This window comes from Ptychodera flava, chromosome 6, assembly GCF_041260155.1.
Source record: "Ptychodera flava strain L36383 chromosome 6, AS_Pfla_20210202, whole genome shotgun sequence".
In the NCBI taxonomy this organism is placed as follows: Eukaryota; Metazoa; Hemichordata; class Enteropneusta; family Ptychoderidae; genus Ptychodera; species Ptychodera flava.
In genome coordinates, this window is record NC_091933.1 from 5,926,632 (window position 1) to 5,953,185 (window position 26,554).

The 26,554-nt window shown below is 36.1% G+C and overlaps 2 protein-coding genes across 2 annotated transcripts; one reads left to right on the top strand and one right to left on the bottom strand.

Moving 5' to 3' along the window:
- Nucleotides 1-679: 679 nt before the first annotated feature.
- On the bottom strand, nucleotides 680-7,965 carry LOC139134690 (dipeptidyl peptidase 1-like). Its single transcript, XM_070701657.1, is given in 6 exon segments — nucleotides 680-1,534; nucleotides 1,536-1,848; nucleotides 2,864-3,114; nucleotides 3,713-3,868; nucleotides 5,665-5,962; nucleotides 7,559-7,965. Coding segments are annotated over 6 exon segments (1,383 nt in total). The 5' UTR covers nucleotides 7,740-7,965; the 3' UTR covers nucleotides 680-1,350.
- Nucleotides 7,966-8,055: 90 nt separating this feature from the next.
- Nucleotides 8,056-24,670, top strand: LOC139134691 (ADP-ribosylation factor-like protein 8B-A). The gene is made up of 6 exons (XM_070701658.1): nucleotides 8,056-8,456; nucleotides 9,044-9,124; nucleotides 12,987-13,060; nucleotides 16,905-16,998; nucleotides 17,680-17,818; nucleotides 21,414-24,670. The coding sequence occupies exons 1-6, from the start codon at nucleotides 8,334-8,336 to the stop codon at nucleotides 21,458-21,460; spliced, it is 558 nt and encodes a 185-aa protein (XP_070557759.1). The 5' UTR covers nucleotides 8,056-8,333; the 3' UTR covers nucleotides 21,461-24,670.
- Nucleotides 24,671-26,554: the final 1,884 nt, after the last annotated feature.

The following is a 26,554-nucleotide window of genomic DNA, read 5'->3' on the forward strand; positions in this document are numbered from 1 at the left end:
CGGGGCCAAAGCGACTGAAACAGACCGTCTTATTGTTCATCAGGCGCTGGTAGTGCCCTCCCTCCTCGCAGTAAATTATGACGGCTCGGCTCTCTAACCTTCTGCCTTCCCCCTCGGCCTTGGGTCAGTTTTTATTGTGTTATTTGCTTTTGACCGAGATAGTCTACAGGTGACTCCGTTTACTTTCTTTTTCACTTTAAAGGGTCGTCCATTTGGATAGCTTGATACCTTTTGGATCAATTTTGTCCCGTTTGAGTCGGTTTGGCCATAGACCCCAGGGTCTTTTCTATGGTATATGGTTTGGATCCGTCCAACTTTTGACCCCGGCCACTCAGTGTCTAAAAGACACGAGAGACTGAAAGTAACAATAACAGCTGCTCACATTATTTTAACAAACTGTCAAGTAAAACATTGGTCAAGGTCAATGCTGGAGGTTAAAAAATTCAAAAAATGCCATGTAGTTCTTGTTTTGGTATCGTCTCAGTGGGTAAGACAGCTGATTGGAGGAGACCCTATAATCAAGGTGTTCATAGGTTTGAAATATTTGCATAATAGCAGACAAATTTTATTATTTTACATTTTCAACATTCAAATCCTCAAAATTACACTCAACAAAAACACACTCACTAAAACTATCAGCCAGTTGTCAGATAACTTTCAGTAAATTACAAAGAACATGTTGATGAAAATAATTTATTCAATCATGAAATGCACACAAACACCCATGAAAAATGAAAACATGTGATTTTTTATAATTTATGATATGATCAAAATAGTTGTCACACAACTGTCAGTTCAATACTTATTTCTTCTTAGAAACATATTCAGACAATGCAAATTCTGTGTTTCCTATGACATGCTGCAAATAGTTTTCTATTCTCTGTCTTAGTTATGAAGGCTTCTGAAGTGAAGAGAACCAGTATCATATGCTGAAAGGCTGCTGAGTGAACAAAATAGAAAACAGAGATGAGAACAGAACTGTGACCATAGACTTTGGAGTGAGGAGGGTCTATGGTGTGATAGTCTCAACAGTGGTAACAATCCAAACCATCTTATTCTGCAAGTCTAGACCTTCAATAGATTGCTACTACATGACATCAGGGCACTCGTAGTAGAGAAAGAAAAAAGTGGTTGTTGAGTTGTGCAATAGCTAGCCAATGGATAATGATCACCTTCACCCAAACTGCCAGTCTGATGGAACACAAAAACTGCAATATATAGTGGTCAGCAAAGTTTGACACAATTTTTTCACTCTTTGCTACTGTTTCTTGATTAACTATATGTCCGTATTTAGATAGTAGGTTGTACCTTCCTTGCTTGCATATGTGATGTTTCATATGCATGATGTGTTCACACTATAGGAAAAGTCTCCACGGCTATGCTTTCAATGGCGCACTCATCAGTGCCTCTACGAATACGAAAGTAGCCACTCTCTCCCCAGCTTTCACCCCAGCTGTTTTTGACGATCCAGAATTTCTCACTGGTGGTGTGATCATATCCATAGCCAACCAGCAGAACGGCATGATTGGTAATTCAAAGGATTGTACTTATCCTCCAGACCAGTGTGCTTATAGATGCCACTCTTGTAGGAGAGGAAATCTGAGTACACCATGAATGATACGGACATTGGGCCATTCTTCACTAGGGCAACTTTCATGAGATCTTCATTGCACGCTCCATAGAAGCCACCGACATATTGGTACTTAGTGGCGTAGTAACGTTTACAGCCCCTTTTCTCAAGATCGCAAGGTGCGTCTTGACCTTTGTACGGCAGACAGGACTCTTCAACAAAACCAAAATCATCGGCATACTTGCCGGCAACCAAGTACGGAAACCCACCTTCACATCCTGCAATGCAGAATAGTAAGAAATTAAAGCTATGAATATTGCTGTTCGTTGTGATTATTTCCAAATTGGAGACTTGTATAAATGGTTCTGGTAAGGCCAAAACTTTCTATTGAGGCAAGCCCTGATTTTAGAATTCTCGATTCTATACTTTTTTCAGATTTTTGAACAGTCAGCCTAACTGATTTAGCACTGTAACTTTTTCCAAGAGCTTATTCACACCCATTGTCGTTTATTTACAAAGTGAACAGGTACATTTGTTTGATACGATGCAATGAAATACCAGTAGAGACTACGCATTCAAGATTATTGTATTGGGAAAATTTACTGGTTTATGAAAATTGAGGTCTTCTATCCAGAAGAGATATTTAAGAAACAGTATTTCCTATTTCTCTCATGCTTTATGGAGTTTATTTTGCTTGGCAGGTTATCTTGAAGTATTGGAAACAGAGTTTTCATTGATGTACCGTATTTTGTCTCATAAATGCATGTACATATAAAATGAAATGTTAAACAGAGTTTTGAAAATCTGGAAATTCCCAGGGTAATTGTACGACAGGTTCTGAAATGATAGGGTAGAATTAGGTAACAATATGAATCATGGAAAAGTCCCTTTACTCAATTGAAATTACCAACACACTTACTCATAAAAACACCAGTAATATTGACAGCAGCCTTTTCCGACTACAAACAATGTCCCATAAACATTTACAGCAATCATTTTTCTAACAGTCAGACTGAGACATACCCATGAGGTTGACTCAAAGTACAAAGAGACAAAGTACGAAGAGATTTTAATACTGTAAAGGAAAGTTTAGTTTCACTTTAATACATAATGAACTGTCACTAATAGTAAGATATTAAATAATTTATTACGATCAGCTGAGGGTGGGGTTCATAACTTTGAAAATGTGACTCCTGCTTGCAAACTGGCACGATCAGAGGTCAGGTTCTGACAAAAGCATACTCACAAACAAGTGATCAAAGCACACTCAAAGTTCAAAGGTTGATTTCTAACCTTGTGAATAGTTGCTACACTGCACAACATCCTGGGGTGACATCACTAGACTGACCGTGTTGTTTGTCATGACCTTTAACCTGGCTTCATACATTCCAGTGGACGAGAATGCAAAACAGCTACCGCACTGGGCCTGGTCTCTGACAGGTGTGACAAAGTTCTGTCCATTAACATCACGCCAGTCAAACTCCAGCGGCAAACTGGAGGCAGTAGCTGCCACTTCCTCAGTCACAGGAGCTGGTTTAGGTGGCCTGAGAACAAAGGTGTATATGTAGAAATTATACATATTATAATAAAAATAATGGGTATAAAAAAGGATACAGTCACTCTCATAATCTCAACCAAAGATGTGTAATATAGCGCCCGTTACTGGAGATATCTACAGTATATTACAGTTTCCAAAGAATTTGATAGGTAAGTCATGTTGTTGACAGACGAGACATTAAGCTGGTAGGTGTGTCTTTGGAAAAGCTAACAGATCAGAAGATCACTGTATGTCAAAGTGCATGTGGACACCTGCACAGGTAATCTCCCTTGCAAAATTATTTTCATAGCAAATGCTTGACAAAAACAAGCTATTTTCAACAATTAGTTCCACTGAATGAATGGTTTGTTTTAATCTTAGCCGGTAGCAAAATGAAAGTTGCGACTTTGTGAAATCCAGAAATCAAGCGCTACCACTGAGTAAACTGAAGTCAACCAATGTGAAAAACACTTTGCCATGCTGCTTTTACAGCTTTTTGTTACAAAATTAGTCCTAAAATGAGCTCTGAAAGAGTGACTCTTAAAAATGCTAGATGAGAGATGATTTGGCTTGTTTGACCTTTGACTTACAGCAAGCACACTTACTGAAATTTGCTTCTTGAGTTACCAGCTCTTTGCATCAGTTCTTTCACAGATTTTTGTTCATAATCTTTGTACATGGTAGCTGTCCAGGACTTCTGTGCCAAGTTTATCTGCTTAATGAACTCCTCATTTGGTTTGTACAGTCTGTCCAGTGAGGCGCTGCAGCAAAGAAAATTATTGCATTTGTAACTTTACAAGATAGACAGACCCAGTACTCTTTTTAATATTATGTTTTCCAAGATATTTCATATTTCACATGTCAGCAAATCACTGTGAACTGCATGATTGTTTGACTTCAGCAAATTGTAAAAACATTTGAAGTAGCTTTGTTTCTCATTTTAAGAATAATTTTTGCAGTCACTACAACATTAAAGTAGGAAGAAATCTGGGAACTTCTTCATTCAGACAATTTGCATCACTGAGAATGTTTGCTACTACAGGTAATTTGAAACTGTGGCAAGATGAAAGATTCAAAATAAGCTGCAGTTACTCTTCACTAACAGTTGAGAAATTTGTATGTCCATGTTCCCAGTTATTGTGTGTTCAGGACAAATGAACCATGCCCCATTTGCTAATCCTGATGAATTTCTTTCTTTTCGTTTATTCCAAGCTGTCTTTGAATTCTCACCTAAAGAGGGTGAGAATGTCCAGCATTTGCAAGTGAGGAAATCAAAGCATTTGGTCTTTGAAGACAGTTGTCCTTTCACTCTGATGCAAACTGTTAACTAGAGCATACATGTAGTGTAATCACTGGTTTGAAATCCTATACACAGTGTGCATGAGTAGACACAGTGATATGTGTGATATGCCACTGATGGTGATGGAATACAAACAGTAAATGATATGCAGTACTGAGGTGGGAGTAAAACATGTTGAAATGGTCTCTAAGCTCAAAGACAATTTTCATATTTTTCCATCTAGTATGCGAGCAACCATATCAAACTAATGCTATGACCAGGGGTGAGAAAATCCATATTGAAACTGTTGGTCTAAGGACCAATATCAAAATAGATCAAAATAAATCAAGCTGTCCTGCTACTTGTCCTGCTTTCATTCTTATCAGAGTTCACTGTTTTTTCATTTTATCCACTGGTCTGTCAGACCAACACAAATGAGATCCTGAGTACAATTTGATGGTTCCAGATCTCAAACCAATGAACTTGCCCTCTTATATGAATAAATTTCTGACCACTGATATGAAGCAATCTAATAATAACTCTAAATGTCGGTGTTAGATGAGAATTTGGAAAACAAATATTCTAGCTCTTTAAAGTTTCATAATCTTGGAAACCCTGAAACCAGAGGTAGTATAACAAGTTCAATTTTCATTACAGACTGCACTGATCTACCATTAGCTAGGCTGACAGTACAGAGCGACCCGGATATGCAATATGCCTGGATTTCTTCCTCAAGATATTATGTATTATATATTCCATGATTTTTTCACATAGGTGTGAAAAGTGCCTTACCTTATCAGCTAATTACTAGAGGTAAGGACATTAATTCAATCATTTTTCTATCCCTGGTCAGGGCTTAGCCAATCAAATACAGGTACCATGATCAGTAACAATGTAGATCAAGCAGCAAATCAATAAAGTTTGATTTGTCCTATTTACATTTCTACTTCACACAAGTGTTTTACTTGTCTGTTAGGGGACAGCAATCTGACTAATTCATCAGTTTAAACCAAAATGTGGTGGTCTTGACCTTGGACCATGGGATCTGCTTACCCCTTCAAGGTGATCGGGCACTGTTTCTATTTTCCTACTTTTGATAATAATCTCACGGCTTGAAACATCACATGATTCTACTTGTTCACCATTGTTTGCACACCTATTCACGAGACACAGTTCAAATAAAACAACTGCTCTAATTTTGCACTTTTATTGCTCACTGACATGCACTTAAAATGTTCTACCTCCCACTTTTAACAGCACACTTAAGTGATATTTCACCTTTCTTTTACAAAGCTGGACTTTGGTTCTGTGATGTCGCTGGCTTTCTTTCCAAAGTAGCACGCCCAGTCCTTGCCGTCAACATTGTGGGACCATCCAGGCATGGTCTCAGAGCACACACTGGTGTAGTTGCCTCCGCCAGAGGAAGTATACTTCGAAAACGCGAAGTATTTCCTGTTGTTGATAACCACTTCAAAACCTTGGTTGTAGATCAGTGTCCAGAATCCTTCATTGCCATAGTTATCAAAGGCTGCATCAGGAAAGTACAGTTCCACTGTCACAGTTTTAGTGACAGGACCTTGGGTGAAACAGAACAGAGAAACATAGGTATCTACCGTATCTGAAAGGTTTGATGTTTCTTCAAGTTCAATTTTACCTCAATGAGAAAGACAATCAACTCTTATCGTCATAAAATGTGCCAAGGAGAACAATTTTGGTACGCTTACATTTTCACTGTACTTTTGGTCTGCTTCTTAAAGCAACTTGTGTGGACTCATTTGAAGCCTGTTGAGTCAAGTTTTCAACAACTTGATTTTTTGAGAAAAATAAAAATAATAATTTCCCTGAAGAATCAACACCGGGTACAGTGTCCATTTTGATTTTCCAATATTGTTGTTTCTTTTATCTAAAACTTTGCACCGATCTCAAACTTTTATTCTTGATTACTATGAAAGAGAATGCTTTAAAGTTACCTTGGGCAAAAGTTGAAAACTTCATTTTCCTGAGCGCACATTACATTAAGGAGTTTTCTGTGACTGCATATCTTAGAATATTCATAATCAATCTTAGTGTGTATGTCATAATTTAGAAAAGTAAATCTGTAGTAGGTGATTTATATGATTTGGATATACTTTAAATGAATGAATAAATGAACTTTTTTCAGGAAAGTGAACATTAGATGTTTTATGGAACTTTATGCTGTATTGTGAGGTAGTAAGTGTAATGCAATCCAAGTCTGCTTTTGATATCTGTGCTGCTTGAAGATGGTGAAACTGTCAATCAAGGATGGTTTTACTTTCAATTATTATCAATAACCTGGTAAAAATGTCAAACCAAGAGATCATATTCCTCCTTTCACATGAAATTGTCAAGGACTTCAATTTGACCTCAAATATCAGAGTTAAAGGGTCACCAGGTTTTTGACAGCTCATGGCTATGCGTCTGCTCTGATTTTACTGAGGAGTTTGGAGGAGTCAACATATCACATCAATGTTTCAGTGTTAGAATGACTTGCCCCAAGTCTGTGGGCATATAAATATCATATTGGTAAAGTGAAGCATGTACTTGGGCAGACGCTTGCGTTGGGGTGAATGCACTTGGCCAACCAGTAAGTGCTGCATACGCCTAAGAAAAGCCAAGAGACCGTCTCGGACCATCTAAGTGAACACATAAGTGTACATATATTATGGCATGATGAATATCGCACATTTTTTCTCTGAAAAAAAGTTGAAATGTACATGCCCTCTCAATGTGAAAAAAATATTCATATATTCAAAACTTTGCCTTTTGTTGAAGTGTGGGGATTTTTTTTGATGTCCCCAGCTGTGCAATCAATTTAGCTACAATGGGAGTTTCATGTAAGCTGAATTTTGTCAGTGGTACACTGGTAGCATCCATGGTGAATGTGTACAAGGATGGGTATGTTGATTAAAACTTATTTCTTTAAACCAAAAAGGTAGTGTTGATGGAGGATGCCATGAATCTTTGTAAGTTGAGAAAGGCTTCATATACACAGGTCAGATTGTGGTTGAGTTAAATGCAAGTGGCGTGGAACCTTTCAGCTGCACTACGTTGTGATGATGGTGTCATTCTGAAACAAGTTCTATACACTTTACTATACATTGTAAACCATGAAACACGAGAAAGTTCCATGGTCGTAAATGAAAACGTTTACCTGTGAAACCAGAGCAGTTAAGAGTATTGTCATGACCATTATCGCCGATGGAAAATGTCCAGCTGCCAGCAAGGTCTTCAAATGTGCAATTAGCCGGTGTATCCGCTAAGATCGCCAGAGGAAAGACAACGAGGCAGACCACCATACAAACACTCGAAGATCCCATCATTGTACGAAACATAACTTAGCTTTGAATGAAATAAAAGCGATGTACCGGGGAACGGGGCGTTTTCGAACTGGGGTGTTTTTTTCAAGTTTGAATAAGTCACGTCACGAGTTGGACATTATTTTATGGTATCACGTGTTACAGTAACATGCAAAAAGTACAAGTGCTTCGGGGGCATATGTTGCTGTCCGATGTATTGCACTGGAGTACGAGTGTAAGTGATCGAATGAAAGATTTCTATGACTCCTTAACTGCATGGTGATATTAAGTGCTGCGACCAAACTCTTCCGGGGTCAATGGTATTTAAACAGAAGTAATGCATTTTCCTACCACTCACACTAACTCAGAACTACAAAACAAAGGTGTCGACTCCGTTATATGCTAATAAGACTCTTCAAGCGCGGCGATGTGAGAATGACCTCTTGTACTTTGTGCCTGCAGCGCAAACTTTTTTACCAAGCTGAAGGGTTTAGTATCACCTTACGTCACCCCTTTCAGTCACATGACGGAGTCTGTTCGTCGTGAATGTATTCATTTTCATCTATCTAGTCAAAACGGCGTGTCTTCATTCAAATATTTTGAGTACATTTTGAAAATCAGCGAACAAAAATGATAGCATTTTTCAGTCGAATATTGGACTGGCTTAAGAGCCTGTTTTGGAAAGAAGAAATGGAATTAACGCTCGTTGGTTTACAATACTCGGGGAAGACTACTTTCGTGAATGTAATAGCTGTAAGTACATATTTTTTTCTCGTTCGAGTGATTACGAATATGTACATCGACGTCTTCGATGAGTAAACGGCATGTGGGCCATATTTTTCGAAGTGACACATACAGCGGCAATGGTGACTCAAGGGGGGCACGGTATTTTTCAAGAATGCTGTATTACCTGTACAGTATATTACAGTACACATTGAGTGATGTGATGGGGCAGTTCTAGGGGGAGTTCACCGTACCGGTATTAAGCTGTACAGATCATTTATCATGGCAAAAGGTACTATTGGCCGAAGTCCTGTTTGTTTGACAGCATATTCTATTTTGAGAATTCAAGATACAATATTATTATCGGTTATCCTTCACATTTTTTTTTATTTGAATCACAAGTATGTTTGGAACTCAATTGTGTTTTCTGTTTGAAAAGTGAAAATGTTATTGACTGAACGCTCTACAGAAACACGTTCAACTGAATTATATTGTGTGTAAACATACACAATTACATTTACTTGTTGTGGCATAAAAAAATAAAACACGCGATGTGTCAGACTGTTGACGGCACTTTCAATGACACACATATTCTTATTTTTTTTATTCTGTTGCAGTCTGGTCAATTTAGCGAAGATATGATTCCAACAGTAGGGTTTAACATGAGGAAAGTTACAAAGGGCAATGTCACAATCAAGGTAATATTTGACTTATTTTACATAGAATCATTTTAGTGTACACAAAAATCTTACATGTCTGTTTGCAGGCAATGTAGAGATAATTGCTTTATTGTGGCTATCACTATCAGTTAGCCATTATGTTTGTGGTAACTTATATTGACCTTCTAATTGTCCTTCCAAATGAATGAGATAGCATTGAAATAAGGGACACAGAACTGTGATGCAAATATTTGCATTTTTCACATGTGGTTTCTGCATCATAGTATTTAAGTCAAAGCCTCTGTGTGTGTCTATACATGTTGAGTTTGTATTGTAGTGTCTTTTCAATGTGGAATCTTGTCATTTATGTGTGCAATGACCAACAAAGAAATATTTTTTAGGAATGTTGCTTTACATGGTTCGTTAATACAGATTAAGAGTATAGAATAAGTGTTACTGTTGACACAGTCTCATTATCATTTGATGTCCATTTTTGCAGAAATTCTTTTTCATGGATTTCATTGTTCAGAATTCTTTAAACACACTCTTATGGAGAAGGGGAAGCAGTGATGGTTGAAGCCAGATAATGTAAATAGTCTGATATAAGACTAGAACACAGTTGTGTCTGTTTGAGCAATATATTGGACTCTTGTGAATTTGTAGGTGGTTAAGTATAGCTGAACTTACTTTTTAGTTAAGGTGGGGGGGGGGGAATAAACAAAATTTCAGTTGGCCTGTGTAGCATTTTATTTATTTTTAACGCCAAATGTTTTCTTTGTTCGCTCACCAGTACCTGCTGAATAAGGTCATACATGTGTTCATTCTCAGGAAACAGGAGTTGCTTTCGCCCAGTTAAATCATTCTGCTATCATAAGCATTATCAATGGACTTGTAGCAATTTCAAAAACCATGTATACTAGTGACAAAGCAGCAAGGAAATTCCATGTCAAAATTACAGGTGTACCGGTACAAGCATACCTGTACCTGACACATGTACATGTTATCGTTAAGTGTGATAGTTTACCAGACTTCCCCAGTCATGTTACACATGTTTCATGGTATCTCAGACAATGGCATAATACTACATGTTATAGGATGCAAGTAACTGAATCAGGGTTCCCAAACTATCTACCTATACTATCTTCCCAAATCTTGGCAAATTTACATATTCCAGTCTATTGAAATTGATAGCATTAGACCAGTGTATGACACATAATTTGGCTTTAATGAAAAGACAATCACAAAATGTCACTATATCCAAGTAATGGAGTAATAGGTCAGTACTGATGTTCTGATTTGTTTCATGAAATCACTGCTGTAAACTGACAAAGGTCTGCATGTATTTTGTGTAAGTTTTTGCAAGTTATTTTTGTATCATGAAATTTGATTGTACTTTTAGTGATACAAGATAAATTGCAAGAAAATTTTCAGCCTGTGAAGGGTATAATGACATTAAAATTGTCCAGCTTCACATTTGAGTTATACATTGCTGGTAATGTTTTGTTCCTGATTGCCCTCGGCAAAACATTCACAATTTCTTTTCCAGTTTCCGCAAGAAGCAAACATGATATATTGAAATCACCTCTTATTACCTTAAGGTATAGGGTGAAGGACGTTTGTCAAGGTTGAAAGATTATCTCAGTGTAAAATCCTACAGAAGTTTTCCTTGTATGAGAATATGAAACAACCCAGTTTTGAGACATACAGTGCCATATATAAAGCCAAACCATGTATCGTGAGATATGAAGGCGCACAAAGGGATATCAAAATTTATTGCATTTATAAAAAAATTTCAAAGCCCATTACAAGCCAAAGTTTAACAAATAAAATCTTTCCCTCGGTATCCTTTTTACAGATAAACAATAAAGCAAAATAAAACTCAAAAACCAAAAGTCAAGAAGTATGAAAATTGTAGTTGATAGATAGTATCTTTCAATGACTGTACTGACAGCAGTGTTTCTAAAATTATACTTTGATTCCTCGTGAGGGAGTCTGTTTGCCCTTTGATATTCATTTCAGTGTATGAACTATAAAAATGAAGCCTATACAGAAAAGGCTAACCATTCTTATGGAGGTTATTGACACATGAAATAAAAATGTCTCTGGTCATCTTATGCAGTATTACTGGTAGTGTCAGTACTGTATCTCCCCTGCCCTCTGATGGAATATTGTAATTACTAATACTGTCCAGTCTGACACAAATGTCATGAGGTTATCAGGTCATGATCAGAGTAGCCCTGGCTTCCTGTTTTTTTGTACACACTTCCGTTGGTTTGATTGTATGTTGGTAGATGTGCATATGATGTGTGAGACTGAGTCACTCATGTACATGTATTAAATGTGAAGTATGTATGAACAATAATGCAGCGTATGTGAATGTGGCGTTTGCAGGAAGCTCACATGAAACAATAAATGAAGTGGAAGTGGAAGGCAGTCAATAGTGAGTGTACTGTGTGTGGGTTTACTGTTGCTTTCAGGTCAGGTGGTCATGTGCTGGCGCTTCATCTGTTCACAAGGAAATTAAAATTGCATTTATTGCATTCTCATTTAAACTGGTTCAAGTCAGTGATTTTTTAAAAATAACATAGTTTAAGCAAATTTTAGTGCATTAATGTTTCTTTTAATTGAAATGGGATTTCCCAATAAATTCTTATGCTGTCTTTATGTTTGTATGTCGAACTCTGTGTAGTGGATTTGTGCATGTATGGAGTGAATGCGACTTGCAGTAGTTTCTCACAGAATCACCTCCTTCACTACGTTGTGGTCAGAAAAAAGTGGCCACAATTACTCCTACTGCATTGCATTCAATAAATCAGTGTTTCATTCATGGACTTGAGCAACTCTGATATTGTGTTTAACATTCAAAACTTTGTGTCACATGTTCTGATTCATTAACCAGCAAGGGCTCTGTAGCCTGATTTATAATTAGTCTATAACTCCTAAAATATATTGGTATATACATATAACTGCGGAACATTTAGTTTTCTTTCTAAACACTATAAACAAGTATTATATATCACATGTGACACTTCAACCAATAGGCGTTTTGCCCGTCACATCACATAAGGGATTCGCGAAGCGACAGGCCAAATGCCTGTGCTTCAACCAGGTATCCAGAATGGAAAAGTATTTTTATGGATTCACTGTGTCCTTAGTCGTCTGCCTGGCTTCAACTTCACCTCTGCTTCCTTCCTTCTTCTTCATTTTGGGGTCGCACTATGGAAATACAAACAATCGCATTCTGTAGTATTTCCTCAATTTCTATTGAGTGACACTTCTGCTGCATGGGAGTGGCATGTAATGAAATGTATTAGGGCAAAGACGATGCAGTGGCAGTTTACATATATCAATGAAAGGAACTGGGCACCCTTGTCTGTAACCCCATTGCCCTAACAACTTTTATCGCCAAATTTGTCAATAAAAGTGAGAGCAGTGATGGATATTTTCCTGTTGAGTCATCAAGATGGCAAGGTTGTAGTAGAGCACAGAGATATGTTTGCTACGTCATCAGACTTTCATTGTCTTGTCATGTGCCTCATTTGCTCACATGACTACTCCAACAGTTCCAGTATTTCAATAAGTAATCAATACTGCAAGGTCAAGAAATGAAAGGAAAATCACTCACACGAAGCATTGATTGATTCTAAGAATGACAGATATTGTGATATTATCTTCAGCCAGTTGTCATTATGGCACAATATTCAAATTCCACTTTCAGATGATAAGGAGTAATGTGAATAAGATTGTACATGTAATATTTATTACTCCTGGAATCGCAATTCTTGTTTTACATTCTGGCATATACAGTTTACATATTACTATATGATACAATTATAGAACTGCAACAAGGGAGAAATTCAGTAATTTACAATTTGTTGACAATAAGTTAATTTTCTTTCAGGTTTGGGATATTGGTGGCCAACCAAGGTTCAGGAGCATGTGGGAGAGATATTGTAGGGGTGTTAATTGTATAGTGTAAGTAGATACTTGAAATAATGTCAACATTCACATTAGACCGAGCAAATACTCAAATAATGGTAATGTCTTGTGTTTTGCTGTAATGTGCCTTACATGAACGAATACCTGTCTGTTTGTGTTTTTCAATGGATAAGAGAGTAATTTTCCATTGCTCTGTTCCAAACTATTCTTGGTTGATCACCCAGTCAATGATATTGAGTTAAAAATATAGCACAGAGTCTTTTGAAAAGGAAAAGTAAAATAATGATAAAGCTTAGTTTTACACAAATATAACTGTGTACAGATGATTCCATCCTAGAAATATTGTTCTGTTCTTAAACTATATTTTAGGTATGCCAGTCATTGAGTGTCTAGATGTTTTTGTGTCTGAAACTACTGATTCTCGCCTGAAGTAATACGACTCAGATTTTACATGCAGAGTAGTTTTAATATTACTGTGCCTGAAGGGTGGGGTTTGGCATGCTTCAATTGACAGACATTATGTAACAGAAATCAAGTATTCCACCAAATTCAAATCAGAATGCTTTATTGTAACAGCCAGATTGCTAATCAACCAACAAATTTCCTTTGTGATTCAAATGTGTGTTGTTTTAGTAACCAGTGACAGGATTGACATCCATAGTCCAGGATACTCAGCTTTCTACTTATCCATCAATCATAATTCTCTCATTTACGCAAACCAATATTACTCTGCAATCTCTTTTGCGTGATGATTGATAGAGCTTATGTTGTCGTAAAACCTGGACATGATTATTATCAAGGAAGGACAAGTATAGAAGGAGTGATACAAGCCAATCTTTGAAATAGTAAATATATTCAAATAGTCATTGATTCATGATCTGTGAGCTGTGATTAAAGAAGGAAAATAAATTACAGTTTGTTTATCCAGTGATTCACAATATTTTCCATTATTGGAATTTTAATTTTTAAAGGTAATATTTATGTAGAGAGACGTAGGTAAGCTCAATGACGGCGTTTGAAAAGCTAGCACGATTCTTCTCTTATTTCTTAGCAACAGATGACCTTTATTGGACAATGTGTAGATGGCAAGGTAACAGGTACATCTTACACCTTTCAAAGTGCAACTGTCAGCTGATATTAAACACTAAGCTTAGTTGAATTTGGTTTTTAAAATAGGCTTTACATATCATTATGTCCCTTCTACCATTCGGTAGGCTTGTGAATTTAAGTACGCCAGTCAGAAAGATGTATTTTCCTATACAAATTTTTAATTAAAACCAATCAGAGTCATAACTTCATGGAATGTTTGTGTCAAATACAGTATAAGAAAAGATTTGGCATATATATGTATGCTACTCTATTACAGGAGGCCAGCTTTCGTTTTGGAAAATATTTAAGATACATAAATATCACATGATTTCCCAGTGAACTGTTAAAATAGTGTTCTTCCCCATACAACAGTAGGTATGTTAAAATACAGTACCTCCATCAGGGACTGTGGTTGAAACACAACAAATTCTACGTTCAGAAGGCTGGTTTTACAACAGCATATCACATATAGCATTTGTCCTCAGAGAGTGAAAGCTGTGATTGTTACATCATAATTTCTATGGTAGTGATCAATTTCCTGGCTAAATCAATACTCAAGGTCATGTAGAAAATGTTTGCTTTGCAGTTGTTCTTTACATAATGATAACTTCTTCAGTAGACATCAAGTGAGTGAGTAGGAGGTGTAATGTAAAGATAAGGATGATGTATTATGATGATGACGATTTTAATATGAATATTATCTATACTTATTTCCGTTGTTGTTGTTAAAAGTTATCATTGTAATCGTAGCTTTCAAAGCTGATTTGTAATTTAGGATTATGTACGTGGTACCAGTCATCAAACTAGATACTTGAGTGATAGTGTAGCTATAATTACTAGCCAGATGAATATCCTGTCATTATTTACCGTCTCCATTTTATTTTTTGTCCCTTTCAAATTTAGTCTTCATCATGAAGTGATAATCCCCTTCCCTTCATAATGGAGATCGCAAAGTGCGCTCCAAAAGACATGAGTGACCCTGTTAAGATGTAACAATCTGAAGTGTGGGAAGACATAAACTGTGGGATGCTTTGCATCAGACTGAAGTCAATCGTTTCAAAAAAACAGGTACCGTCATAAATTAAGAAAACCACAAATGGTTTAGGAAATTTAAAAATTTAAAAATGTCCATAATTTGTACATCTGATGTCCTTTAGCATTACTCAACCTTGTAATAAATCTGTGTGAAAATGTCCTTGTATCAATAGTAGTGTTGCCATGGCAGTGACCTTCAGTGAAATCACAGTTGACAGGTCCTTGGTGAGAATTCTCCTCAGTATGTCAGGTATTCATGTACACCTGTCCCAAAGCTGTCTATTGCTTGTCACATTCTACATAGGTAGTCGCTGTTTTGCTGGTATTGGCTCTTGTTATTTAAGATGAGATTATTGTGGAATTTATTCATCAGCTTTTCAACATAGAAATGAGAAATGAAAACTCCAGTTTGTAACTACATGTAACAGTGTGTGGAAGTAAATGTCAAAATTTATGAAAGTATTTTTATTTTCAGTGAAAAAGCAGAGTAGAACTGCACACACTACATTTCTATCAACAAAACTTTTGAATGCAGGTCTTAAATATTTCAGTATTTACTTTTGTAAATCTTTGATTTGTTAATCTAGAAAACAACAAATTAAATGACACTACATAATGTGAGGTACATGTATGCCCTGAGTTAACCAAGTTAGCATATCAATCTTATCTTACTAGCTCAGTAGTTGTACATTTATTAACTACCTGAGATGTTTTGTCATTTGATATGTCATCTAGATTACCAGTAAGCTTTCTATTTATCACAAAATATCCGCGTCGATCATAAAACTTGACAAAGACAGTGCAAGTGTACTAGTATACAGCATATAAATCTAGTGAAATTTTTCCAGGAAATATCTGGGTATGGTAGTTGGAATGATGTAATATTTCTATCCTTATAAGAACCAAACAAAACATGAAGACAGGTTGATTCATCTTAAATATTCTTGTTGATAAGTGTAACATTTTAGCAACATACATACATATACGGGGTTTATTCCAGATGAATAAGCACAATTTATTTCTGATGATCACTGCAATTACATCATATTAGAGTTATCATAGGCTATTAAACAAAATTGTTGTTTGATATTAGACTTAACTAGGGAAAAGCATTATTTCCAATCATGTAAAAGGGAAGTACTGTAATACCGTAGTGTTCTAAAGCAAAAGATAAGGCTTTGTGTTATTGAGATCTTCTTTCATTGAGGTTGCCATAGATGAGATGTTTTTGTTCATTCATTGAAACTCAACACTGTGATTTGAGTTGTTAACTTGCAGACCAACCTTTGACCCTGTCACACCCCCTACCATATTTTACTGTGTATAGGTCCAAATTGGAACAGCAAATCATGCAAATGATGGTATTTTACCAAAATTAGGTGAAGAACGAGCTGAATATAGCTTAGAGTAGCCTTACCTACATGAAGGCGTATTCATACCACAGATATATTACCGGTACACAGTTTTTGTTAGGGGTGGTACCCAAGTCATTTGCAGTGGTACATGTATTACCGTCATGTTACCAATCAATGCAACTACAGTATGTGAGTGGACTACAGCATTGGTACATAACTTTTGCAAAAACACCATCTCATGAAATAAGCATATTTTCTGAATTTGCCATTATGTCAAGTGAAGAGTCTATCCTGTCAGAGTCAGTGATTAATTTCAGTCTCAATTCAGCTGTTTCTTTTTGAAACATTCAGCTGTTTATACACATTGATGCCATGACTGACCTTTGACTGTCTTTCAACAGTTACATGGTAGATGCAGCAGATCATGAAAAACTTGAAGCATCACGAAATGAACTACACAACTTACTCGACAAACCACAGCTTGCAGGTATCCCGGTGAGTAACTACAAAATTTAAAGTATCTGAAATAGAAAGCAAACTTCTTTCCTTGAATGATCCTGATGCTATTGTGATGATTGAATAAAAAGACATGAACGCTAGTGTAATACTGAGCAAGAAGAAATCCTATAATTTGATAAAGAAATAGGGAACACTTCCCTGCTGAGTTAAATTATTTTGAATCTTTACATCACTGCATTGCTACAAGACAGTGTGGGTAATATAGCTGGGTTTTAAAATATATCATCTTGATTTAACTTGCAAGTAATTTTTGACAGAGTTTGCTGTATTTGTGGAATGATGACATTATACATATATGTATTCACATTATTTTAACTGAACATGCTTGGCCTTTACAGTTCAAAGGTTATCAGTGCATGCTAGTCTATGTGTGACACAGCCAATTCAGGATCAGGAAATATGACCCTCTTGGAGACAGTATTATGGTTATGCCAGTGACCCTATGATGTAGCGTAGAACTGGCAATCATGTACACTATAGAAAACCAGTCTCCAGAGACCAGCAAAGCCTCAGGCATGATTTGTTTCTGTAGATAAAACTTAGATGCATGTGGAACATGTTAAGAATAACCATTATTGCTGCCATTCTTTCTCAGAGAATTTCACAACTTGTTTACCTCTACAACTGAAACACATCGTACGTTGGGTTTCGTTTCAGGTGCTTGTTCTAGGTAATAAGAAAGATCTGCCCAACTCCCTGGATGAGAAAGAGCTGATCGAAAGAATGAACTTGGCAGCCATTCAAGATAGGGAAATATGTTGTTATTCCATCTCCTGCAAAGAGAAAGACAATATCGGTAAGAGTGATTTCGAAAATCTACAGAAACCTTGATGCCATGTCTGATAAAAAGATTCAGGTGTTCCGTGTAAATCAAAAGATAGCATTACAGCCACAGGGCAAATGAAACCAGATTCTGACAGTCCAGGATCTGCCTTCCAGTAACTGATACACAAAACACAAAACAATATCAAAATCTTAAATATTTCCATCTATTTCATTCATACATTGTGTCATAAGGCTCAATCAATTGTGGAGGTGGATTGAAAATTCAGTTTCACATTCATTACCCTTCAAATAAAGATATACTCCATGAGAACAGCTGATTGAAATGCATCTAGATTCTGAAATGTTGAAAAATATTTCTGTCTCTTTCTCACCAAATCTACTGAAGATGTAATATAATCTGCTCAAATCTCACTGTAATCTCATTGATCTACTTTCAGTCTCTCATGTCATTATAAACTTTACATCAAAAATATATCAGAATTACAATGTACTTAATAACATCATACTTCCAATCTCAGGAATCCTACAGAATAAATGTGGAAATTGTTAAGCTGTGTGTAGAGATTCCAGACAAGTATAAAATTGCCAGACATTGGGTTCAAAGGTCACTGCATAATATTTCTCATCATCCATTATTCAATGGCGTGGAATGATTATGGTACAGGGCGGCCACTATTCAGATTATATTACATGAAAATTGACTTCATCAGTATTTTGTGGTTGTAAAATTGTAAGTGCTACTGAGTTTTAACCCACTGTCAATAAATAGCTTTAGCTGAGTATGAAAACTGTGCTGCCTCAAGACGTCTGTCAAACATTCATAAAATATGTACACGTTGATTAGTTTGAAGTGTGGCCTTCAAGGCGTCATTGTTATATGTTGCGGCAAGGAGGGAAAAGGGATGTTCAGTGTATATATGTGACTTGGATTTGGTATTCATTTTCTCAACTGTTCTTGTAAATTATGGTCAATCTTGGGGAAAGAAGTGTCATTGGAGAGAAACAGAAAAAATTGTGCTGAATTTGTCAAGGCCATGATGTAATACTAATGTAGGATACAAAAATCAAACGCAGACAATTCCCTAGTCTCTTTTCATCATCAATTAGTTTGCACTCGTTAACCTTTCAGAAATTATTAATATGAAAAGGATATAGCTTACATTTATGAAATTGCATAAGATTGACTGGATTTTCTGAATATCACCCGTACCGGTACCTTCAAGTTTACATAATCTTGTAATGTTGGCAAAAGAGCAGTAACAGCAGATGCTTGTTGAAATCTGTGTAACACAAGTTGTCTTCAGTCGCAGTTTGACGTTCATAAAATGTTTATGGTCTCTATACATATACCCTTGTATTTCCACATACCCTTGTGTAATGCTTTAATCTGATTGATAGTAGCTGCAGTGCTTCATCCAAAGAGAACTGTACAATATGTTCAGTATCTTCAATAATTACATTATGTGTCCCTCCACAGTAGAGATAAGATCTAAGTATATGCCCTTTGTCGTGGACTCTCTGAACTGTAGTGTAAATTATTGACATCTTTGAAAGAAACTCATATCCAGCTTACATGTCATCTTGTTTGAAATGTCAGTTTTCTTTTCCTTTTGAAATTCTTATTTGAGAAAGAAATATTCAACCTGTTTTGGCATTGTACTATTGTGATAATGTACTGTCAGCAACATCTGCTTATGAATATTAATTTGATGGTGACAGCAGTCATTTATCAAAACAGGACAAAAGTGTTTGAAGATGGCAGTGTACACTCACAAATATTTAGCACATAGATGTAATAACAACAACAACAACAACAACAATAATAATATTAATAATAATAATAATATAAAAATTTGCAGAATATTTGTAATTGTAAGTCTTGTTTGCATTTATTGTCATTCATAATTGCAACTAAAATTACTAAAAATTTGTTTTTCCCGTTTGTATAACATGGTCTGTGTGTCCATGTATTGTGGTTCAAGGATTACACCTAGGCAGCAGTTAGACACTACATCTCATGTGCTTATTACAGCAAAAGGTCAAAATATATGTCAAAAGATACAATAAGTGTTTTACTAACAAATTCAAAGCCAAGGTACGTGTGATGTTTGTCAAGTGAAAATTGTGTATTAAATTGGCTACTTGCAGTGACAGAGGTGTGATGACAAAGTGATGGCATGACATGTGAGAGGTAAACAGAAGTGTACAGAGATTGACTGTTTAATGTCATTAGAAAGTGACGTTTGAACTCAATGTGAGATTACACTGAAATTAGCTAAAAATAACATAAATTTGTAGCGAGTGATTGGCTAAAATCAACAAGTGTGGTGCACATCCCAAATTTCATTTACACACATACAGTGTAAGTAAATCACTAACACCAGCAGGTGTAAAATTTCTGATTAATGGCATCTATTACTAGATGTACAGAATGGATATTCTTGTACCTTACATATTGACTATTTTTGAGTGGCAAAAGTTACAAAATGTGCAATGCCAGCAAAATTAGTAGCCTTTGTTTTGTGCCATATTCCATGTCCAATCACATTATGATATAATTATCTACATGTGAGTGTGTAGAAATATAACCTTCAGTGAGATCATGAAATAGGCTGAAATATAGTTAAACAGTAGTTGGTCTAAAATTGAACTTTTTGCATGAACTCATAGTTAATTCACCAATAGTTAACTCCAAAATGAACGAAAAATATATCGTACTGAACAATCCTTGCCAATAGCTGATGACACGTTATTACATGTAGGATTTCATGAAAACTTGTGTGTTTAACATTCGTTTAAGGAAATCTGGTCAAAGCACTTCAATGAGTATGAACACATATGAAAAGAAAATCAGCAAATCACTGCCCCAAACACATACTTATGAAGTGTGAATCACACTTCATAGCTAAGCATTTTATGATAAAATCATAAATTGCTAAGCATTTGATGATAAAATGCTTAGCAAAAGGTCACAGGTATGAAAAGCTGGCAGTGGTGATTGATTTAGTTGCTATGCTACACATCTTCACAGTTTGCCTTCTGCCCAGCACAAGTTGTATAGTGCTTTGAGTATATTTGTCAGTCATAGCAGAGATTTACCTGATGGTCAAATTCACATCCATATGTTAACCAAAAATGCAATTCAGTATATATGGATACTGCCATGCTGCATGTACCGGTACTATCAAGAGCTACGTGAAATTCTCTAGGAACATACAACATCATATGAAATGGCAAAGTGGTAATATTTGATGGCAGTAACTATCTCTGTGACTGAAATCCTATGATGCTCTGGCCACGTATGCTTTGCAGGTCAATGACACTTTCACTTAGAAAGTCTACAAATGTGTGCCCTACTGGGATATCTATTTAAAGCATCATACATTCATACGTATAATAAATTTTGCCAAATCTGTTGATGACTTACTTTGTTCTTTTATATACTAATATGGCAAACAAAATTACATGGTAAAAGGAGCAAGGCAGTTTTCACAACAGCTGTCTCTGTGAAAGTTTGACTCAAGCACATTCTCATCACAGGTCAATACATATATCTGTAATGCAACAGATATTAATATTCATATTTTTGTGTGCTTTTCTTTCAGATATCACACTACAATGGTTAATCCAGCATTCCAAAGCAAGTCACTGAGCCACTACTACTGTCCCGTCATCATTATCGTCATCTCTTAAACATTTTACTCGTTCATCAAATAGCCTTCCAGTATTGAGTTCATCACAAAAGAAGAGAACATGCTAGGGGACCAATCAGAATCTAGAGAAGCCAACTCGTCAGTTATGCATGTATACATTTGTATCATTGAGAAGGGAGGGGGCAGGGAGGGTGGAAGGTGACAGGGGTAGGAATCTAGTATTTAGTAATATTTAGTAGCCCTGGGTCACAATAATTATCTGTTAAGTGGACTTTTATTTGTAATAATGAAATATTTTCGAACAACAAAGGCTTTAAACAGCAGTGCTGTTTCCAAAGCAACATAGAAATGCTTACAGCAAGTGTATTTTAATGACAAAATATGCAGTATCATATAATTAGCTCAAAGATTAGAGATTTTCTTATAATTTTTGTGTCCTCAGGGTAAATTTTGTGGACAGATCGGTTGTTGTATAGCGATAAAATCTGGCTCAAATTCATCTGCCATACTCAAAAACACAGACTAGTGGGGAAAAAGTTGTCTGAGTGAATCATTCTGCTGTGACTTATGTTCCCTTTACCGGTAGTAGAATATGTGTCCCTTCTACAATTTGATGACACAGCACAAGTTTTTCAATGTTTCACAAAACAATTCATATATCAAGTATGTGTAATCAGATTCCATTTTATAAATCTATTGACTGTTTACAGTGGAAAGCACAGCTTGAGTGTGGCTAGGATTTTACATGTAATGTGCATGTGGTATGTTTTTTGCTTCCAAAGTCCGGCAGTCTAGTGGTTCTGTATTGAAAGGGGTGTAAGAGCTTTGTGTTTGCTTTTCTTTTTGCCTGTTATTTTGTATCAGCTGGTATTGAACTCTTGATGTAAGGATTATGAGAAATCTTTGAAGGGATTGCATCTGTAAATGTGAGTAAGGTTTCAGCATATCGGCAAGTTCCTCATTCTTACTCCCTAAAAAGATTTTAATCACCTTGTGCTCAGTTTAAAACTAAATCAATTGTAAATGTTCTTTGTACTGTACAGTTTACCAGTGAATATCAGTCTATGGTAAAGTGTGAATAATGTCACGTTGTTGATGCCTTGTCTATGCTTTTGAAATGACCGCAATATACAAGTGTTACTCGACAATTTTCTACCCTACACCAATGGCTACAGCCTGTTTGTTTGTTGTGTTCAGATCCAGAAACATAATAGAGCAATTATCAGGTTAACAGCTACAATCCCTTCAATGTAGGAACAGGATCAATAAAACTGCCCTCAACGTGGAAGTTTTTCAAGTCCCGCTGTTGCTTTGTCACACCCCTCTCACTTCAGCCAGGTCCGACTTCACCCTTGGAAACGTACAGGGCTGATAGCACCGCATTTCAGCAGGGGATTTCAAAGAACTAACAGTACATGTCATACATGTGCGTTTACAAACAGACGGCATCCCGTAACTGCTGATAAGTGCTTGTGTAGAGTAGAAAACATTCCCACTTTTGATGAAAATTTCCCCAGTGTTACATTAGCAAGCACATCTTCTCTAGATTCGGTTGGAAGGTCTTTATGTACCACTTCGTGAAAATTTTCTTTTTTTTGTCAAAATGCATGGTACCATTTTATGGAAAAACAATCTTGAACGTCTCTGCTACATAATGGAATATTTTGTATTTATGGAGATTTGTATCTATTTACTTTTGCTTCCTTTGGATGAAGTTTCGTATTGATGAAGTGTATAAAAAATGAAAAACATTCTAAATGGGGAAAAAAAATTATGCATGGTAATTTAGTAAGACTTACAATACTGGAAGCATTTTAGGAATTTATTCAGCTGATTGTAGCAGTTAGCAATATTGACTTGTCTTTCTGAATGAAGTTAATCGGCAAAGAGAATGTTTTCAAAAAATAAATGTGAAATGTAGAAATGAGACTATAGTAGTCAGTAGATTTTCTATTCATGCCTGTCATGTACAACATATGTATGTTTTGAGTGCATATCAGTAAGTTGAATTGAAAGATGTATTATGTTCTGTATAAATGCTCTTTGTACAATGTGGAAAGTTTCAATACTCTTTGCCTCTCCAACTCAATTTCCTGTTGGGTTTTTTTTGCATTCGGAGCTTCTTATTTCCAAAGCAATTTATGAATTTTTGGTTTGTATTTCCTATTCCAAAACTTGTATTTAGATTCATAGGAAAGCCAAATGCACCAATACTATGCAGACACCATGTTCTGAAAGATCTGTATCGGTATCTTGCATCTGGGAGACTTCGTCTGCTATTTTGTCTGGGAACATAATATTAAGTTGCATTTTCCTGATGTTGACAACCATAGCGCCCTCTTGTGTTCAGACACCTGCGCTTCTGAGGACGAACCTTCAAAATCAACAAGTGCTTAGTTTTGCGCCAGGAGTGGCATTTTGTGACAGTCCCAGCACCACTGATATAAAAGTCAAACCTGCATAGCTTATTGTATAAAAAAATTGTTTCATCACATTGACACAGCTACAGTAGTCAACAAAGTATTGACTACTTCGAATTTTACATTTCCGTTCCTGTAATTGTGAACCAGGTTTACCTTATAATTTTTTTCGTTAGCATCAATTTGTATCCTGCTGCTGTAGACGTTAGGAGCCAAATACACCAGGTAGCTATCTTAGTCAGTTGTATATACTTTAGTCAGTTACGCAAGCTATAAGTTTTGATGGTAAAGGTTGCTCACAACTTTATCATGCAGGGATGGAAATTCTGTGATCACATTTTTTCGTCAGAAGTGATTTAAATAACCCATGAACTGTATGTAATGTGTGAGGGTAAAGGTGAGGAGGGGGGGTTGAATACTGTACCATTGTTAATACAGACACAAGATGACTGACAATGTCTAGATTTTTTCGTCCCCTTAATTTTGAAGGTGTTAACTTTGATTATTTTCCCCTTAAAGCTGCTGAGTTCATATACTTATTTTCACCATCAACTTCCATCAGTTCAAATTTTAAATTTACACTGCTTTTATGGAGACATACTGAGATATTTTTTTCTCTCTCCAAATTCTTGAAATTGGGCACATAGAAGGGCTATTCGAGAAAGGCAAGGCTTTTTTTTCTCACTTGCATATTGTTACCATGGTAAAAATGTAAATGTATCCCCAAAATAAGTTGTAGCTGCTCAATCTGCAGTTTTGTGAAGTTAATAAAATTATGATTTTATAAGATTTGTTCATGTACGTTAAAGCTCGATTTGTTGTATTTTTGTCTGTCTAGAAAAGTTGTGTTGTACCTCTCAAAAAACATGACGAAACACAAATCAAGAGCCTGTATTTTTGCTATGTCAGACACGAATGCTGACAACAGTCTGTCTTATACCTAATTGAAAGCATTATCATTTGTCCAGTCCCATTTGCCTTCGTCCTTGATTAAGCCACATACAAGGAAGCTACTGGGCCAGTATCGGTGCACTGTGGTGATGAAGTTTTACTTGCAAAGCTTTACGGTGGAAGTGACCACAATATACCAATTCATAATTCAGAAACAGGGAAAGAGAGAATCTTTCATTAGCAACTCCCCAACAGAGCGTCATAAATAGCTGAAAGTACATACCACTGTTCGTTTCTCCAACTATCCTTTTGTAAACTGATGATCCACAATTATTGCAAAATGCCCAAACACGCTATGTAAAACATTGGATATATCCACATTTGGAAGACCAATGAACTGTCTAATAGGAGTATTTCCTGTTTAGTGTATGGTTGACTGAATGAAAATAACCAACACAAATAATAACATAGTGCCATAGTACCTAGGGCTAATTTTTGAAAAATCATAACAAAAACAACAGACCATATTTAGTAGTTAACATGAAACTGGAAGTTTCACCTCACAACAATCAAAACTCTAGCACCATCATCTGGTTTTGTGATGCATTGTGTCCAAAGATACATCCTCTCTCACTCAACTTAGCATTCAAATGGAAATTTTAGATCAAGTTTAGATAGATCGTAATCAATAAATGTTCCATTTTTGGTGATTTAACCTTTCACCACCATGGTTTGGCCCAAACCCATTGTTATCAATGGTGATGGTAGACTTGTTTTGCATGAATAGCAAAAGAAAGAACCAAGCACCTATATTTCTAAACCATGAAAGACAGATGGTTAGAATGATTTAAAAAGTGTTCTAAAAATTATGATTACAGCAACAATCAAAATGGAAATCAGTTCATGAATGAAGAACACTACAAAACAAAAGCAAATTTCTCATCGCGAGTGTAAGCAATTCAGATTTTGACGTTATTTGTATAATTTCAATCAAAAATTTGTGAGTTATCCCCTTTCAGGAAAGAGATTGTAGAATTACTCGTTACTATGGTGAAGAATTTCAAATAGCCCTGAAGTTAACGGTTTTGAAAGTGGGAACGAAACTAGACGTATAAACAAGGTTTATCGAGATGCAAGGTGGTCGCTGACTCACTGTACAATTTATACATCACATCTGTGGTCAATAAACCATTCAGTTACACAATATTCGCTACAGTAAAGTCAACTACATGTACACTGTGACTTATGAAGTTGCCAGGTAAGTTTTTTTATGGTTTGTGTTTGTTGATAAAACTGCCTTGCAATATTATTTGTGTTGCTCCCAAATGGACAAATTTTCCCTTCCTTTACTTTGTCTCTGAACAAATATGTATTCATGGCAGGAAGAGGAAAACATCTGTATGGTATTACGCAATGTCAATACATGTATTTTAAATTTTCATTATTGTAATAATAATGTTTATTGTGCAACAACACACTTAAGAAGTGTGGTAGGGCAAAAATACCTGTACAGTTCAACGAAGTGTGGTAAGGCAAAAATACCTGTACAGTTCAACGTTAATTGATGTATGTTTGTCACTGCTGCAATGCTGATTGCAAAATTGGGATAATAGAGATTGATTGATTTACTGCAATCTACATCATTCATGGTCTCATTAAATGATATGTGAGAAAGACAAAACTGGACATTTCAGAGCACAGTCCCTCCACACACCTTGATCATGACAACTAGGTAAAGGACAGCAGTTTCTCAACTGGTGGGTTGCGGCACTGTGGTCAGAG

Excerpts from the sequence above, each read along its gene's own strand:
- LOC139134691 (XM_070701658.1), top strand. The coding sequence starts at position 8,334 with ATGATAGCATTTTTCAGTCGAATATTGGACTGGCTTAAGAGCCTGTTT. Across the intron at positions 16,999-17,679 it reads CACAGCTTGCAGGTATCCCG|GTGCTTGTTCTAGGTAATAA; the intron begins GTGAGTAACTAC and ends GTTTCGTTTCAG. Across the intron at positions 17,819-21,413 it reads CAAAGAGAAAGACAATATCG|ATATCACACTACAATGGTTA; the intron begins GTAAGAGTGATT and ends CTTTTCTTTCAG.